The 18,577-nt window shown below is 49.7% G+C and overlaps 2 protein-coding genes across 2 annotated transcripts in view; one reads left to right on the top strand and one right to left on the bottom strand.

Annotated features, from left to right (window-relative positions):
* The window catches only part of LOC119379626 (uncharacterized), a 62,798-nt gene extending 62,236 nt beyond the window's left edge, over window positions 1-562 (bottom strand). The window contains exon 1 of the mRNA XM_049412050.1: window positions 435-562. Coding sequence (XP_049268007.1) covers window positions 435-562 — 128 coding nt within the window. The remainder of the gene's footprint in view (window positions 1-434) is intronic.
* Window positions 563-3,032: 2,470 nt separating this feature from the next.
* On the top strand, window positions 3,033-3,527 carry LOC119379628 (uncharacterized). Its single transcript, XM_037648934.1, has one exon. It carries the CDS (start codon window positions 3,033-3,035, stop codon window positions 3,525-3,527), a length of 495 nt encoding a protein of 164 aa, XP_037504862.1.
* Window positions 3,528-18,577: the final 15,050 nt, after the last annotated feature.

An 18,577-nucleotide genomic window follows, 5' to 3' on the forward strand; every position in this document is an offset into this window, starting at 1 on the left:
CCTCAGTCCTTCCTCCTGATGTTGCCAGCGAGCTCTCCGACGTCCTCTCCAACCCCGCAGACACTACGCCATAGCAGCACCTTAAAACCAAGGTGCTAGAGCGACTCATACCTTCGGAACGCGTCCACTTACATCAGCTCCTTGCAGAGAGGGACCTTGGCGACAGGCGCCCCTCCCAATTACTGCGCCGAATGCGAGAGCTTGTTGGGGAACACGACGTCTCTCTCTGCCCACTCAGCGTTGCTTCGCGAGCTCTTCCGCCAACGCCTTTCTCAGCCAATCCGTCTCGTTCTCGCGGCGGCCGGCGACGTCAACCTAGACCGCCTGGCGGAGCTCGCCGATCAGGTTCATGAAGCGAACTCCCCATCTGTCAACGCTGTCTTACCACCAGCAGACAGAGCAATTTCGCGCCTTCAGGCCCACATAGAACTCGCCGCCCCCATTGCCGCACTCCGGAGCCCCCTGCAGGAGACTCGTCCACCTCGTTCCGGTCCCAGCCCTCCACCTCTCTGCTGGTACCACCGGCGTTTCCCACACCGAGCCACGAAGTGTACATCTCCATGATCGTGGCAGGGAAACGCCTGCCGGGATCACTGACGGTGGCGTGTCATCTCACTTCTCGTTCCAGCGGCCTTTTCATGGTCACAGACCAGCTATCGGGCGCCAGGTTCCTTACAGATACAGGCACGGAAATTAGCGTTGTGCCCCCGACTAAGGCTGATCGTTCAAAGTCACAGGGGCAAGTGCTTCGTGCTGCTAACACCTCGTCTATAGCGACGTATGGACTCCGATCCCTCACCCTCGACTTCGGCCTTCCCCGCATTTTCCGGTGGGTTTTCGTCATCACAGACGTGGTTCAACCGATCATCGGCACGGACTTCCTCTCATACTTCGATTTGGACGTCAGCGTGCGGTGTCGCTGCCTCATAGACGGTCAGACTCGTCTCTCCATCTCGGGAGTCCTGTCCGACATCGCTCCAATGACCATCTGCATGCTGATACCTTCCTCACCATTCGAAAAAATCTTGGCGAGTTTCCTGGAGTTAACAAAACCGTGCAACCTCACTCAGCCGCCTAAACATACGGTGACACACCACATCGTCACCCGGGGTCCACCGGCAGCCGCTCGACCACGCCACCTGTTTGGAGACCGCCTAGCTATTGCTAAACGGGAGTTTGACCACATGCTGCAGCTCGGCATTATACGCCCGTCGTCAAGCGCTTGGTCCTTGTGGGGACTATCGAGCGTTGAACGCCAAGGCTGTCCACGAAAGCTGTCCCTTACCTCACATCCAGGATTTTACATCGCGCCTCGACGGCTGCACAATTTTCAGCAAAGTGGACCTTGTTAAGGCGTACCACCAGATTCCTGTCGAGCCCGCCGACATACCTAAGACCGCCATCACGACGCCCTTTGGGTTGTTTGAATACGTGTGGATGCCTTTTGGACTCCGCAATTCGGCTCAAACTTTCCAGCGGTTCATTTCTGAGGTCACACGGGGCCTCCCTACTATGTTTGCGTACCTTGACGATGTCCACATCGCCAGCCGCACGCCTGAAGATCATGAGCACCATCTTTGCGCTCTGTTCCAACGTCTACAGCACTACGGCCTCTTTGTGAACGCCTCGAAGTGTACTTTCGGTGCATCTCAGCTCGAGTTCTTGGGCCATCACATATCATCCAAAGGAATACGCCCTCTCCGGTCCCACGTTAAAGCAATCCAGGATTATCCTCAGCCTACACACTGCGCCAATTACGCCAATTCCTGGGGCTTGTGAATTTTTTCAGGCGCTTCATGCCACACTGCGCTTCATACCACACTGCGACGAGCGCTCACTGACCTCCTTCGTTCAACCACCGGCCCGTCCTCCACCATTCCTTGGTCGTCAGAGGCCAAGGCCGCCTTTACTGCTGCCAAGCAAGCGGTCGCTAACGCCGTGCTTCTTATTCATCCGCGTAGCAACACCCCTACTCGGTTGATGGTGGACACATCCAGCGTGGCCGTCGGAGCCGTCTTACAGCAGTGCATTAACTCCGAGTGGAGACCCTTGTCGTTTTACTCTGGGAAGCTACTTCCAGCTGAGACCCGCTACAGCGTCTTCAGCCGGGAATTAATAGCCATCTACGCTGCGATACAGCACTTTCGGCACTTTCTGGAAGGATGCTCGTTTTACGTGTTGACTGATTATAAGCCACTGGCGTATGTTTTCCGCACTAACTCATCCAAGTACGTGCCCCGCGAACTCCGCCATCTTGCATATAGATCGGTGTTGACGACTGATATCCGCCACGTGAAAGGAGCTGACAGCACCGCCGCAGATGCCCTTTCTCGTATAGCCGCGGTTGATTCTCCATCGCCAACCATCGACTGGGCCTCATTCTCCTCCGCACAGCAAGATGATAGAGAGCTTGCCGCATTTCGGGAGAACCCCCGTTCTCTCCGACTAGGCCTGGTGCCTCATCCATTATCATCGAAGCCCTTGTGGTGCGATGTCTCAGCTGACCTTCCCCGCCCTTTCGTCCCGCTTCATTACGACGCACCGTTTCCCATTCCTTACACATCTGTCACCACGGCATTCGGGCTACTCAGCGTCTTCTCACCCAGCGCTATGTCTGGCCCGGAATCAACGGTGATGTGCGCGCTTGGACGCGCATGTGCCTGCCCTGCCAGATGACAAAGGCCTCCCGTCATACTAAGACGCCTCCCCAAGCTTTCCTTCCACCCGGCCGTCATTTCGACCATGTTCATCTAGACATTGTGGGCCCTCTACCAGTGTCTCAGGGGTACCGTTATATACTGACCATGGTCCATCGTTTCACACGCTGGCCAGAGGCTGTTCCAATTCAAGATATCACCGCCAAGACAGTGGCCCGCGCTTTCATTTCTACGTTCGTATCCGGTTTTGGCTGTCCTGGCACCGGGACAACCGACCGTGAACGTCAGTTTGAGTCCTCGCTGTTTACTTGCCTTAATGGCATCCTCGGAGCCAGACATTGCCGTACCACGGCTTATCATCTCTGCGCCAACGGCATGGTGGAACGCCTTCACCGACAACTGAAGACCACCTTGACGACCCGCCTCAACAGAGCCACCTGGGTTGACGGCTTGCCACTGGTGCTCTTAGCTTTACGAACTGTAATCCGGGAAGACCTGCAGTGCTCAACAGCAGAGCTGGTGTATGGCGCTTCTCTACGGCTTCCGGGAGACTTAACGCTAACGAAGCTACCAGATCAGCCACAACAATTCCTACAATGCCTCCTCGACTGCGTTCAAGACCTCCGGCCCACTCCACCCAGACCTTCTGAACACAAGGCAATATTCGTCCGCCCTGATCTGGCCACTGCAACACAAGTTTTCGTGCGCCACGACGCGGTCAGACCACCTTTGACACCAGCCTACGACGGACCATTCCGCGTCCTTAACCGCACCCCCAAAACTGCCACTCTTCAGAACGGCCGTGAAGAGACAGTCAGCTTGAACCGACTTAAGCCGGCGTACCTGCAGACCGCCATAGAAAGCCTCTGATCTACGCCTGACCTTTCGTTGGACTACCACAAACGGCATGCCACACTCCGACTTCCAGTGTACACGGGGGACCCTGTAGCGCCCTCGTTCGGGCAGCGCGCCAACAGGAGAGCGCGCGATGGCGAGAGAAGGAAATAAAGAAGGTGCTAGGCTGTGGCACGTGAAGCCACGGCTCACGTTCCTGGCTGGCATCGATTATCGTTCAGGCGTGTCTTTCTTTCGCTCCTGTGGCATAAACCTACACCAGCAAAGAGAATGGTGATCACTGACAACCTTTAATGAGTGGCCGTACAAATAGGGACGAAATTTAATTACCGCCCACACCACGGCGAGGCACTCCTTACAAGAAAATTCGACGACGCACACCACCGAGGAAAGTAGGCGAAAGGAAAGAGCGTCAACTCGCCACTAATTTTATTCTTGCAAATCCACCGCAATATATACACCATGCCACACATGCGCAATAACACACCATGCGTCCCATCCAACAATCGCCCACTCCCAATGCACGTCCTAGGTTAGAAACCTGTCAAAAAAATCAAATTCAGCTGAACGCAGTACCACCGACGTATCGCTAATACATATATCTTTTTTCTTTCGGATGAGGTATGCTTCTAGCATCTCTCGCTCAATCACCTCCTTGCTTCTACCTAAAATAGTGATATTGGCAAATCTTGCCTCACATCCACACGCGCTGCAGTGCATAGGCAAATGTGCCAAAAGATTATTCTTTATCGAAAGAACATGCTCCCTCGCTCGATCGTTTACGCATCGGCCGGTCTGGCCGATGTAAACCCTTCCACAGGTGAGCGGAATTTCGTAGACCACTCCCGTCGCACAGGTGACGTAGGGCCTCGCATGCCTCTTACCGCAGGGGGCAAGTTCCGCTCACCTGTGGAAGGGTTTACATCGGCCAGACCGGCCGATGCGTAAACGATCGAGCGAGGGAGCATGTTCTTTCGATAAAGAATAATCTTTTGGCACATTTGCCTATGCACTGCAGCGCGTGTGGATGTGAGGCAAGATTTGCCAATATCACTATTTTAGGTAGAAGCAAGGAGGTGATTGAGCGAGAGATGCTAGAAGCATACCTCATCCGAAAGAAAAAAGGTATATGTATTAGCGATACGTCGGTGGTACTGCGTTCAGCTGAATTTGATTTTTTTGACAGGTTTCTAACCTAGGACGTGCATTGGGAGTGGGCGATTGTTAGATGGGACGCATGGTGTGTTATTGCGCATGTGTGGCATGGTGTATATATTGCGGTGGATTTGCAAGAATAAAATTAGTTGCGAGTTGACGCTCTTTCCTTTCGCCTACTTTCCTCGGTGGTGTGCGTCGTCGAATTTTCTTGTAACATGCACCAACTAGCCCAACAACAAGTTTTACTAAGGAGGCACTCCTTCTCGGTGGTCGAGTAGTTCTCCTCCGTGCGAGAGAGAGTTCTCCTGGCGCAGGCTATTACTTTTTCAGAGCCGTCTTGCCACTGCACGAGTATGGCACCCAGACCCACATTGCTGGCGTCGGTGTGAAGTGCTGTAGGGGCTTCCTGGTCGAAGTGCGCAAGAAATGGTGGTGTTCGCAAGCGTTGACGTAGTTCGTTAAATGGCATTTGCTCCTTTTCATCCCAAAGGAAGGGAACTTCCTCTCGGGTCAGTCGTGTCAATGGCGCTGCAATAGAAGAAAAGTCCGGGATGAATCGGCGGTGACAGGTGCACAGCCTTAAGAAGCGCCTCGCTGCTTTTTTGCCATGTGGTGCAGGAAACTTTGCCACAGCGTCTATTTTCTCCGGGTCCGACCGAACATCCTCGTGACTGACGACGTGGCCTAGGAAGCTAACTTCACTGAAACCGAACTGGCATTTTTCCGGCTTTAACATCAGGCCAGCCGAGCGTATAGCTTGGAAAACTGCGCATAGCCGGCTTAGGTGTCCCTCGAATGTTGCTGAAAATACAATAACGTGGTCTAGATAGACCAAGCATGTTTGCCACTTCAGGCCTGAGAGCACGGTGTCCATTAGACACTGAAAAGTGGCTGGCGCTGAGCATAACCCGACTGGAAGCACCTTAAGTTCTTAAAAACCATCGGGTGTCACAAAGGCAGTTTTCTCACGATCTCTCTCGTCGACCTCTATCTGCCAATAGCCGCTTCGCAGGTCCATGGATGAAATGTAGCGCGCATGCCGCAGCCTATCAAGCGAATCGTGTATACGTGGCAGCGGATAGACGTCTTTCTTCGTAACGTTGTTTAACTTGTGGTAATCTATGCAGAAGCGGAAGGTGCCGTCTTTTTTTTCCCCAAAACCATGGGGGATGCCCAAGCACTTTTCAAAGGCTGTATGACGTCATCCTCGAGCATCTTCTCCACTTGTTTTTTAATCTGCTCGCGTTCTTTCGGAGCCACACGGTAGAGATTTTGTCGGATTGGTCGCGTGTTATCTTCAGTAATTATTCGATGATTGGTCAATGGTGTTTGCTTGACCTTCGACGTAGACAAAAAGCAATCTTGAAACTGGTGTATCAATTCCAAGAGGCGTTTCCTATCTCATGGCGACAGCGTAGAGCAGACGTTGACAGATAAAGTAGTCAAGGCAGGGTCAGTCGCGTCGTCCGGTTGCAAAGCTAAACAATGTCTTGCTTGGTCTATGTCATCGTAGTAAGCAATTGCGGTGCCTCTCACATTGCCTCTCACATGACACAGACACAAGGCAGCAGGATCTCGGCGGGAGCGTTACATCGTCGGCTACTCGCAAACGCCCGTGTGATTCGTCAATGGTGGAGTCGACGTATGGATGTGCTGAAAACGTCACCATACGTTCTGGGATGTTGATGACTGCGCCGTGATCTCGCAGAAAATCCATACCAAAAATGAAATTTCTATAACACGCTGGCAAATTGACAAAAGATGCGACGAAGCTAGAATTACCGATGAGGAGCCGAGCGGTGCATTTACCCGTGCGAGTCATTAGGTGTCCCCCTGCACTTATGTGCGGCCCTGTCCACGGTGTATAGACCTTCCGAAGGCGGTTGGCGAGCTCTTGCCGCATAACTGAGAAGTCAGCGCCTGTGTCATCCAGTGCTGTCACGTGGTGTCCGTCTATAAGCATACTGAGATCGGCCCGTACGACATCGTCGGCATTAGTATTCGTCGTTGTCGTCGTCGTCATATCGTCTTCATGCGGCGGTAGGGGGGACTTTTCGGCGTCTCGACGATTGGCAACCTTGCCCCCAGAAGTCGCAGCAGTCAGTTTCCCCGGCGTGGGCTAGGGGAACGGCCTCTGGCGACGTCAGCGTAGCTCTGGCAGCTCGGGGATGTCTGACGCACAGGTGACGGAGATTGCCAGCGACGACGTGGTGAAGTTACTTGGTTGGTCGGCAGACGATCACCATCGTTTGCGCGACAGTCGTCAATGCCAAAAGATGCGGGACGAGAAAAGTTGCCAAACCCAGCATATCGATGATGGCAGTAGCGCAGAATGTGGCCTGGTTCCCCGCAGTGGACACAAAGGGGTCGACGGTCGGCCGTGCGCCACAAGTCGGTTCTGCGAACTGGTGGTCGTCTCACAGAATCCCGTTGCCACCAAGGCACGGCAGCGGACCATGGCTGGAAGGGCCGTGGCTGGAAGGGCGCTGTCTCAGGTGTGGGCGAAAGCCAATTGATCAAATCAGCATATCTCAATGGACGTGGCTCTGGACATGGTGTGGGTGATATGAATGCTTACCTCAACTCCTGGCGCACGATTTCGGCAACAGAAATGACTGGTGGCTCGATGGAAGGAACGCCGAGGGCCCGAAGTTCCTCACGCAGTATTTCCCTGATCATATGTCGTAGGGAACTTTAGCAAACAGCAGCGTTCTGGGCCACAGCGCTTACTGGCGTGTGGTTGGGCAGGCGTTCGTAGTGGCGGCATCGTTGTTGCAGTGCTCGCTTGATGACAGTCGCCTCTTTTATGAATTGGTCTTCTGTAGTTGGTGGATTTCGTACATGGCCCACGAACAGTGGTTCCTTTACTCCCCGCATCAGATGACGCACCTTCTTCGACTCAGGCATGTCAGGGTCGGCTCGGCGGAACTGACGGGCCATATCCTCTGCGAACATGGCGACGGTTTCGTTAGGTTTTTGCACGCGGGATTCAATCAGTTGCTGTGCGTGATTACGCCGGTCTGAGCTCAGGAATGTTTCGAGGAGCTTCTGGCGGAAATTGTCCCAAGTTTGGAAAGTGGCGTCTCTGTTTTCATACCATGTCCGAGCCCTATCTCCAGCGCTAAATAGGCACGGACAAGCTTTTGTTGGTCGCTCCAGCGATTGAGCGCAGCTACCCATTCAAACTGTTCGAGCCAGTCCTCGACATCCTCATACACTTCGGAGTCTCCGGAGTGGGTGTACAGGTCCGAATCAGGCTTTCCTTCATAAGGTTGCAGGCTCCAGCACCTCGACCAGTGTCGCGACGTCAAGAGACAGGTCGTAACACACAGATCAAGAGAACAGCAGGTCGGTCTTTTTAATACCGCGCGCAGCGAGTTCTTCTTTTTTTCCTTTCTATGTTCTGCACACAGCATATGCCCATTTGTGTTGTCGTCTTTCTTATCGCATGCACGTGGCAACATTATTAATATCAACTTTGGAATCCTGTTAATTACTGACGTATAGTCTAAAGCCGCATACTGCTCCTTGGCATTGAATGTGAGGTTCATTTCTTTTTTACTTGACCGCACTAACCCCGCAGGGGCGTCTGCGCGAGCAGGCGTTTGGTGTGTAGCGACACCACGGACCCGAGCTAACGGGGGGGGTTTCGACCCCCTCCCACGCCTAGCCGTGCGTGGCTTTGCCGTGTCCGGGGAAAAGGGGATCCTGGGGGTTGAGCCGACGCCGGGTGATTGGACCTTTAAGGCCCCCCGGCAGACGCAACACACCCCTTTGGCCCCAGCTTCACGTAGACGGCACCCCTGGGCTGACCCACCCAGGGGAAATCGGCAGTCGCCTTTCCTATCCCTCTCTCTCCCCCACGTCTTCGTCTTTCTCTCCCACTTTTTAGCCTTTCCTGTCTTCTCCTCTCTTCAATTTACTTCCGTTTTTCTTGGCGGCGAGGGTTAACCTTGTGTATGTGCCCTCTCTTGGGTACATTATATTTGGTTATAGTAGCTCTGTACAGCTGGCGTTGGCTCGCCTTATAACAATATAAGTGCGGTCGCGTCCCCATGTAGGGCTCCATGGTGGGCGGCTGGCATGGCTGCCGAATTCATCCATTATCTATGGCCTCAACCTCCTTTCCCAAACTCAACAATCGTCCTCTCACAAAGAGGGGACGCACCGAAGACACTATAAACATTTTCATGAAACCTCAAGAAATGTTTCCACGATTCCATGTGATCCACTGCGAAACAGCTGACAAGAATGCCCGAACAATATCCCCTTTTGTTGTGTCGAAATGCCTCACTGAAACACTTGGCAGTGGATATCAGGCATCGAGAATGGCTAGCGGAGATCTTCTCCTGGAAGTTCAAAACAAAGCACAATATGAAAAGCTGTCCAAACTTGTTTCGTTCGGAAACACACCTGTCTCTGTCACACCACATCGTTCCCTGAACAGCTCGCGAGGTGTAGTCTCAGACCAAGACCTGCTTGAATTGACAGAAAGTGAGCTCCTCGAGGGCTGGAGTGAACAGCATGTGACAAATGTACAGAGAATCAAAATTAGGCGCGAAGATAAGGAAATCCTGACTAAACACCTAATCGTCACATTTGGTACAAGCACACTGCCAGAATATATCCAAACAGGCTATTTGAAATTGAAGGTTAGACCATACATCCCTAACCCACGCCGTTGCTTTAAGTGCCAGCGTTTCGGTCACGGCTCTCAGAGCTGCCGTGGCCGCCAAACGTGTGCAAAGTGTAGTTCACATGAACACCCTGCAGACAACTGTGTTGAAGCTCACCATTGTGCGAACTGCGAGGGTGGGCACCCAGCCTACTCTCGCAGTTGTCCCTCATGGAAAAAAGAAAAAGAAATCATAACACTCAAGGTAACTGAAAATATCGCATTTAAGGAGGCGCGCAGACGCCTTTCCTTTCCGCAGGGTCCTACTTTCGCGGACGTGGCACGTCAGGGGGCAGTGCCACAAAAGTTCGCGGTGGCCGCACGTACCACACACAGTGGACGGGCGGCAGCGCCATCCGCCCCCCCCAGCGGAAGCAGCCCGTACTACTCCGCAACCAAACGGCATGCAGGCCTCCGGATCTGCAGGCCCAGGGCCTTCTGTGCCGTCAGAGGGCCCCAAAACTCTGACACCCGTGCGCGTAACCCGCGAGCGGGCATCCAGCGTCTCTGCCGAAGCGATGGACACAACGGCAAGTCTAACGGCGTCACAGGCGCCGAAGGAACGGCGCAGCTCTTTGGAGCGCGCCAGAAAAGAAAAAGCCCGCATCACGGGGCCTGGAAAGGGCTCTGTGACTTAAGCTTACAGTTCTCTCCATACACACAGCACTAATTGAAACTCAAAATGGATACACAAATCTTACAATGGAATGTGAGAGGTCTTCTCAGAAACCTTGATGATATCCAAGAACTCATACACGAACACTCACCAAAAGTGCTGTGTGTACAGGAAACACACCTGAAAACTAAACACACGAACTTCCTTAGACACCACGTCATCTTCCGTAAAGACCGAGATGAAGCTATCGCATCATCTGGTGGCGTCGCCATCATAATAGATAAAAGCGTAGCATGTCAAGGTCTGCAGATACAAACGCCGCTCGAAGCAGTGGCCGTTCGTGCTGTTATTTTAAACAAACTTGTTACCATTTGCTCACTGTACATCGCCCCTCATCATCAGCTGCACAAACATGAATTTCAGTCCTTAATCGATCAATTACCCGAACCCTATATCGTCCTTGGAGATTTTAATGCCCACAGCCCTTTGTGGGGCGACTCTCGTAGCGATGCGCGGGGCCGTTTGATTGAGAATTTTATCTTTTCCACTGACACATGCCTATTAAATAAGAAAGAACCCACGTTTTTTAGCCTGGCGAACAAAACATACTCGTGCATTGATCTTAGCATCGCTTCGCCCACCCTTTTATCCGATTTGAATGGGATGTTATTAAAAACCCTTATGGGAGCGATCACTTTCCCATACTGCTAAGAACGCCAAAAGAAAACGAATATCCACCCCAGGCTCCAACTTGGAAGGTAGACGGAGCAGATTGGGAGAAGTACCAGAGTCTTAGTAGTATCTCGTGGGCCGAGATCTCCCCCTTAGGAATTGATTCCGCTGCTAGTTATTTTACCGCTTTTATTATTGACGCAGCTTCAAAATGTATTCCCCAAACAAGTTGTGGTGCCTGCAGACGTCGTGTCCCGTGGTGGAACGACGACTGCAGGAACGCTCGCAAAAAGCAGAACAAAGCGTGGGGTTTACTACGCGATTCCCCCACTGCAGAGAATCTGATCAATTTCAAACAAGTAAAATCCCAAGGAAGAAGAACGCGCCGACAGGCAAGAAGATACAGTTGGGTGAAGTTTTTATCAGGAATCAATTCCCTACACAGATGAAGCCAAGGTCTGGAACAGGGTAAATAGAATAAGAGGCCGACAGACACACTCACTCCCTTTAGTAGACACAGAGGGCAACAGCCTTGAAGACCAAGCAAACTTCCTGGGCGCTCACTTTGAGCACGTATCCAGCTCATCGCACTATTCAGATACATTCAAACGGTATAAAGAGAGAATAGAAAGACAAAAACTAGAAAGGAAATGTGCAAAACAAGAGCCATACAACGAACCATTCCACTTAGCTGAGCTGCAGGCAGCGCTAAACTGCTGCAGCAAATCTGCGCCAGGCTCTGACCGTGTTATATATCAAATGCTGAAACACTTACCCCATGAAACACAAAAAACTCTCCTGTGCCTGTACAACACTGTATGGTCTTCCGGCGAGATTCCCTCTGCGTGGAAAGAGGCCATAGTAATACCTATCCTGAAACAGGGCAAGGATCCATCCTGTGTTTCAAGTTACAGGCCTATAGCCCTGACTAGCTGCCTCTGCAAACTATTTGAAAAGATGATAAACTGCCGACTACTACATTTCCTTGAATCAAACAAACTCCTCGACCCATACCAGTGCGGATTCCGAGAGGGTCGGTCCACCGCCGACCATCTCATTCGCATAGAGGCACAAATACGCGAGGCTTTTGTTCATAAGCAGTTTTTTCTATCTCTCTTCCTTGACATGGAAAAGGCATACGATACCACGTGGCGGTTCGGAATATTGAGAGACCTCTCACACCTAGGTATACGTGGTAATATGCTAAATGTGATCGAGAGCTACCTGTCCAATCGCACATTCCGTGTCCGAGTGGGCAATGTATTGTCTCGACCATTTGTGCAAGAAACTGGAGTGCCACAGGGCGGTGTCCTCAGTTGCACACTTTTTATTATAAAAATGAATACCCTGCGTTCGTACATACCACGTAATATGTTTTATTCAACATACGTTGACGATTTACAAATAGGTTTTAAATCTTGTAATCTCTCATCATGCGAGCGACAGGTTCAGCTCTGTGTCAACAAAGTCTGCAAATGGGCAGACGAGAACGGTTTCCGTCTGAATCCGCAAAAGAGCTCCTGTGTTCTGTTCTCTAGGAAGAGAGGCCTCCACCCCGATCCCCATATAGATTTGCAGGGTGAGCTTGTAGCTGTTAAAAAAGAACAGAAATTTTTAGGCATAATTCTAGACACGAGGCTCACGTTTGTACCACACATTAAGTACATTAAGGAGAAGTGCATGAAGACAATGAACATACTAAAGGTGCTGTCCCGCACAACTTGGGGCAGCGACAGAAAATGTCTTTTGAGCGTCTATAAAAGCCTGATACGCACGCGTCTAGACTATGGGGCGGTAGCCTTCCAGTCTGCAACACCAACCGCCTTGAAAATGCTAGACCCTGTCCACCATTTAGGCATTCGCCTTTCCACGGGTGCCTTTCGAACAAGCCCCGTAGAAAGCCTTTACGCGGAATCGGACGAATGGTCGCTAAATATACAAAGGGCGTACCTATCTTTTACATATTTTTTGAAGATAAATGCAAGCACGGACCATCCCGCACATCATGTCGTAAATGACATGTCCAACTGCCAGCTCTTTCAAAACCGCCCCAGTGTGAAAAAGCCCTTCTCGCTGCATGTGCGAGCACTAGCTGAGGAAACAGGCGTCCCGTTACTCGATCACCGCTTAATGGCCCCACCTTCACACGCCCCGCCATGGAAATGGCAGGTTATAGACTGTGACACATCTTTCGTACATATCACAAAGCATGCCCCACCTCTGCATATACAGATGTACTTCCGTGAACTGACACACAAATACACCTGTCCCGAATTTTTCACTGACGCGTCCAAGTCTCACGCAGGTGTGTCCTATGCAGCGATAGGCCCATCTTTTTCGGATGCAGGTGTCCTTCACCCAAGCACGAGCATCTTCACAGCGGAGGCTTACGCAATACAGGCGGCAGCAAAGCACATTAAAGAACTAGGAATAAGTAATGCAGTCATATACACGGATTCGCTAAGCGTCGTGAAAACCTTAAAAACTACTAGAAAGTACAAAAACCCAGTCATTGTCTCGCTATACTCCCTCCTGTGCGACATATACATTTCCAAACAGCATGTAATTGTATGCTGGGTGCCAGGACACCGTGAAATCGAGGGAAACGAACAGGCAGATGCGCTTGCAACATCAGTCCATGCAAACGCTCCGCAATCATATCTAGCTGTCCCCGCAATGGACCTGAAACCCCTCCTAAGACAGAAGCTGAGGGATTACTGGCAGCGTACATGGGACCAACAGCTGCATAATAAATTACATGTAATCAAGCCTTACCTCGGTGACTGGCCAACCACATCAAAAACACGCCGCACAGATGTAACACTCTGTCGGCTACGTATCGGTCACACACACAGCACACATGCACATCTTTTGTCCGGTGGTGATCCGCCCAAGTGTGAGAGATGTGGAGAAGCACTTACGGTGCTTCACGTCCTGATTCAATGCAAAGAGTTAGACGTCATGAGAAAGAAGCACTTTTTACTACCCTACCGACAGCAATTTCCACTGCATCCTTCCATGTTCGTCGGTAGGGATCCGCTCTTTAAATATGATTCATTGCTCGCATTTTTTAACGACGTGCGTAGTTTTCATGTGATCTACCCACGCAATCCGCAGCACGACCTCTGATAGAGGTCGCAGCTGCGGTAGCTACACACAAAGCACCGGCCTCGCGGCCCTTGGACTCAAGGGCGTTGACGAGGCACTCGTGCTTATGCCATATATCTTCACCATAGTTTGATCACCACGAGCAGAGCCATGCATTCCATTTACACACATTTCACGTCACCCCCATGATTTTAATACTTTGTTTTACCCACCTTAGAGTGTGGAATTTTAGGCCTCTATACAGCCACGAAACACTATCATAGCTCACATCCCTTATGTAACGTAAAACACGGGTCATTGTGACTTTTTCACCACTGTTCATGGCGCTCTTTGGCCAAGCATGGCCCTTGCGCCATTAAAACCCACATATCATCATCATCATGACCGCACTAAAACATTGGATACTGTACCTCACTGACTTCTTACTTCCAACGCCTGTCCTTTATGTAGATTCACTAACGCTATCTCGGCTTCCTAACTTGTAGTCTTCACGTCGGCAATTTAGAGTAATCGACGATATTTCGTCTAACCTTTGTGACGTGATGTCTGGTGCCCCGAAAGCATTTTCCTAGGTCGATTGTTGTTTTTAATATGCATTAACAGCTTGCCCGACTACATCATCTATCGCAATTTTAAATATTTCGATGATAAATCTATTATCCGAACTGACCTTGGCCTAATCTACAGATGGCGTGCAACTTGGCAGGTGTACTTTGCCTCATCATAATGGAAGATAATTTTGCTTAGTCAGAAGCGCACTAACTTGGTGTTTCACTATTCCATTGGTAATACAGTAGGTTGTACTGCCCGATAATACCGGCGTTTACCTTTCCTCAGATTTATACGGGACAATGCATGTTGGCTAAGCTGTCTGCGTAGCAACTTGTATACCGCTCCTTCCAATGTAGGAAAATTAGCGCATCTTGCTTACGTTCACCCAAAAATTAAATACCCATTATACATTTGTTCACCATGTCAACATTATCTACGTATGTTGGAAGTCGTTCAGAAAAAGGGCAGCCATCACTTGCAACTGCAACCAGCATTATCACATTATTCGAATAAACAAGACCTAGCACTTCAGTCACTGCGATATCGCCACGTTATTTTTCTTATGTCTGTTCTGTAGGCACATTTATAGCAACCAATTTTACTGTTTGCCACTTCATCCTCCTGCCCGCACATCTTCACGGATTCACAAGTCACTCAGTTTCTTGTGCATTCATGGTCAAACGCAGGCATTTGACTCATCAACGCTGCCTATAGACATTGCATCGTCTCTAATGGGGAAACTTTCCTCGAAACGTTGATGTTAATGTTGTATAATGATGTTGCGCTTCAGTATTTGCAACCTTTGTGCTGTTTCTTTTATTTCTTTTTCATTTATGCTTATTTTTTCTGTGATGTAGTTACTGTGTCCCCCCTTTTTATCCTTCGCTGGGCCTGTAAGGTATTGTATTCTGAACATATAAAATAAACAAACAGATGTACTGCCACATAATGTTGCAGTGAAACTTTGATTTGGGCGAGTTGCTTAAATCTCACGAAAAGGCACAGCGCAACTGCGACAAGACAAAAAAGAACATACGAGCACATGACAAGCGTTAACAGCTTATTGTTAATAACAGGTGTCCGTCAACGCTTAAGATGTGATTGAGTGTTAGTGTCCAGCCTCAGTCACGCTATGCCGAGCAATAAGATGCTTTCAGTTGTTGGCCCGGAAATGTTCATGACTGACTAACAAGATCGCCTTGGTCAGTTGTGCCCTTGCTTCACAGGCATTATGCAGTAACAGTGCATAAAGTCACAGACATAGGAAAAAACGAAAGGGTAGATGTATAGGAAGAAATGTGCATAAAATCTGACCCATCGCGGCTGAGGGAAACGTACAAGGCATTATTTTATTATTTTAACTTGTGATGAAAGTTTGCTTTCAAAATGCCCACTTAAATTCAGTAACGAACACAAGCTTGTTGCTCTATAAGGACGTTTAACATTTCACGCAAGCACTTAAACATTTCTTTTTACAAACCACCGTTTGCTGAACTGGTGCAGCAAAAGAGGGCATCCAGAAGACTGGCTTGTAAATTGATGCCGTTAGCCAGTAACGAAAGAGCGTAACGTATGCCTGACAAGTATAACCCGGTACTGATATATCATTCTGATTTCCGAAGTGCAAGAATGAAATGAAATAACCTGGGTTGTATCTTCCTCCACCTGCACGATTTTCAATACCGAGTGGCCAAGTGAGCCTTGCACGTAATGCAAGTCCAAAAAACGGCAGGAAGGGGAAAGTGGAAGCTTGCGATGAGAACATCCGTAAACATCCGTTCCAGCCTTGAAGAAGACACTTGTCGAAGCGTCGCCTCGTGCCCCTGCTTACGGATTTTTTCACTACATGTAGTGCGTGCCTTGAGCAATGAGCAGTGTGGTCTAAGAGAAGCACTACTCACCACCTGAAACTGCTTCCGTGGGCCCCAACTGCAACCACGGAGGAGCTTCTCCGTCTGCTTGTCATAACGAGATAAGGAAAATTTTCAGAAAATTTCCACCAAGTTTGCTGCGTTGTAGCAGCATAAACATGGCGACACACATGCTAAGGATTAACAAACCCCGCAAATTTAAGAAGGGGTTAGACCGTAACATCTGTGTCTTTTGTAACATAGCTGTTGCGAATGTTGTGAAAGCCTGAAGGGTCTCTGAAACGTTGTTTTAAATATGTAAAATAGTTTAAGTTACATCATTATGAAATGATTGATGCGATACATTAAGCGAAGAACCTTGCATAAAGACAGCCACGGCCAGCTCTTAGTCTCCTCTTAACTGAAACGGAGGCCTCGGGTCGTCTTCCTTTTCTGGACGTGTTTGTAAAGGAGAAAATACGGCCGCATTCATTTTTTTGTGTCTTCAAGCAGGCGACGCACACCGGTCGTTACTTGCATTACGAGCCAATCCACCCGGTCCGCCACAAGTGTTCACTTGCCGCCTTCCTGATAGAGAGAGCGCGTAGGGATTTGCTCGAGCGAAGGTGACCATGCCTCTGGCCTGTCCAAGGTGCGCAGTGAACTTTCGGACAAAGGGTACTCGGTTAGTTTTTTTTTTTTTGTTTCGTATGGCGCCACACACGCAACGACGCCGCATAGCGAGCGGTGCAGCCCCAAGCTCGTGCAGCTGTCCTCTATGTGCCGGGTGTTAGCGATGCATCGGCACGGGTTCCGCGGACATTAGCCGTACTACGTGGAGCATGTTCCTCCCCGTGAATTGAAATATGGACTGGTGCGCGTGAAGGACCCCCTCAAGCAAGAAGAGTTCCTATGCATTGTTCATAGGTAGATCTCCATGTTTTCGGATAAATCCGAAAAAGTCCAATAAACAGTCGCCGGTAGAATGTTTGACAATGCGGATTTATCCGATAAGCTCCGATATTAACGGCCAATATGACCCTATTGCGTTCTTTCTCGAAATGGCATGTTAGAGCGGTCATTGATACATAGGCCGGTTTGGCCGATATAATCTTTGCCTCACGTCAACAGTATTTCGTAGACCGCACCTCTTGCACGTTTAACTAAGGGCTTGTCGCGCACAGAACGAAAGACGTTAGCGTACGTAATGTCCCGGGAGCGCGAGACGACATCTTGCTATACGGTCCCCTGGCGGCACCGCGGTGCGCCATACCATATCGATTATACGGAGCTCGCAAATTATGCTTGCGTCTATTACACAAAGCTTAAAGGTTGTAATAAGCACAAACGTAGGAGAGAGAGTAGTCTACCAAAGAGCCACACAAGCACTTGCACATAGACACATAGGCAAAAATACTTGCATATAAAACAAACGTAGCTGTTTTGTACTCATGTACTTATCCTTGTGTGTTTATGTGTTTGTGCGTTCAAACCCTCCAGGTGAGCAAAATATGCTTCGAGTGTTCTGGTGTTATTGTGTTATATATCATTTCATCGAAGATATTGTAGTGTTGAGAATAATGCAGTATTAAACTCTGAATTTAGGAGAATTCGGAATTTTCGATACGTAAACTCCGATAAACGCCGAATTTCCGCCCAAACCATAAACTCCAGAAACACAGATCCCCATATATAGGATTCCCAGTGCAGACTATGAATATCTTTGTATCGTGGACAGCGAAAATTTTGATAGACAGCTGAAAGACCACAAGAATGAGGTCAGAAAGAAGAGCGTCGTGTTCGAAGCACTTGCGCAACATGTGGCTACTTCTAATCACAACATTAACTTGGCCGGGCCACCATAATGGCAAATAAAAGAAATTCGCGTTCCCGTCAATATCTGGAATCTCTACATATCGAGACCACGAAAAAAAGGCTGAATAGGAATGATGGCAATCTCCCGCCAGCGTACGCCAGGTGTCTCGGCCACGTACTAAAACGGACATGTGACCGCCCCGCCGGGTCACTTTTATGCAAACAAGGCTTCCGAACGGTAGCCGAAACGTCGTTGTTTACTGTTTTAAATCTTTTTATTTTGGTCGGCGCTTCTTTTCGTTTTCATATGTATGTGCAATGGAGCTGCTTAATTGTCGTATAACCTCTTGTTGAGTTGTAGTAATATGACGTTCGTCATTTAACTTTAAAGGGCTCCTGAATAACTCCTGGTGTTTGGCGAAAAAACGCATACTGTGAAAGGAGACTCTGTTGTGAGCAGGTCAGCCAAGACTCTTGTAGTCATGCATGACAAGTGGTGAGCGAAGTCCAACTTTGTCAAGCGTCCTCTCTTCATACCGAGGGCCGTCTTCGCTATCTTCGGAGCTGCCGGCACTACCTCTATTTCGTCAAAGAGCAGATTGCTGCTATTGACCGATAG

Source organism: Rhipicephalus sanguineus, chromosome 1, assembly GCF_013339695.2.
Source record: "Rhipicephalus sanguineus isolate Rsan-2018 chromosome 1, BIME_Rsan_1.4, whole genome shotgun sequence".
Classification (NCBI taxonomy): Eukaryota; Metazoa; Arthropoda; class Arachnida; order Ixodida; family Ixodidae; genus Rhipicephalus; species Rhipicephalus sanguineus.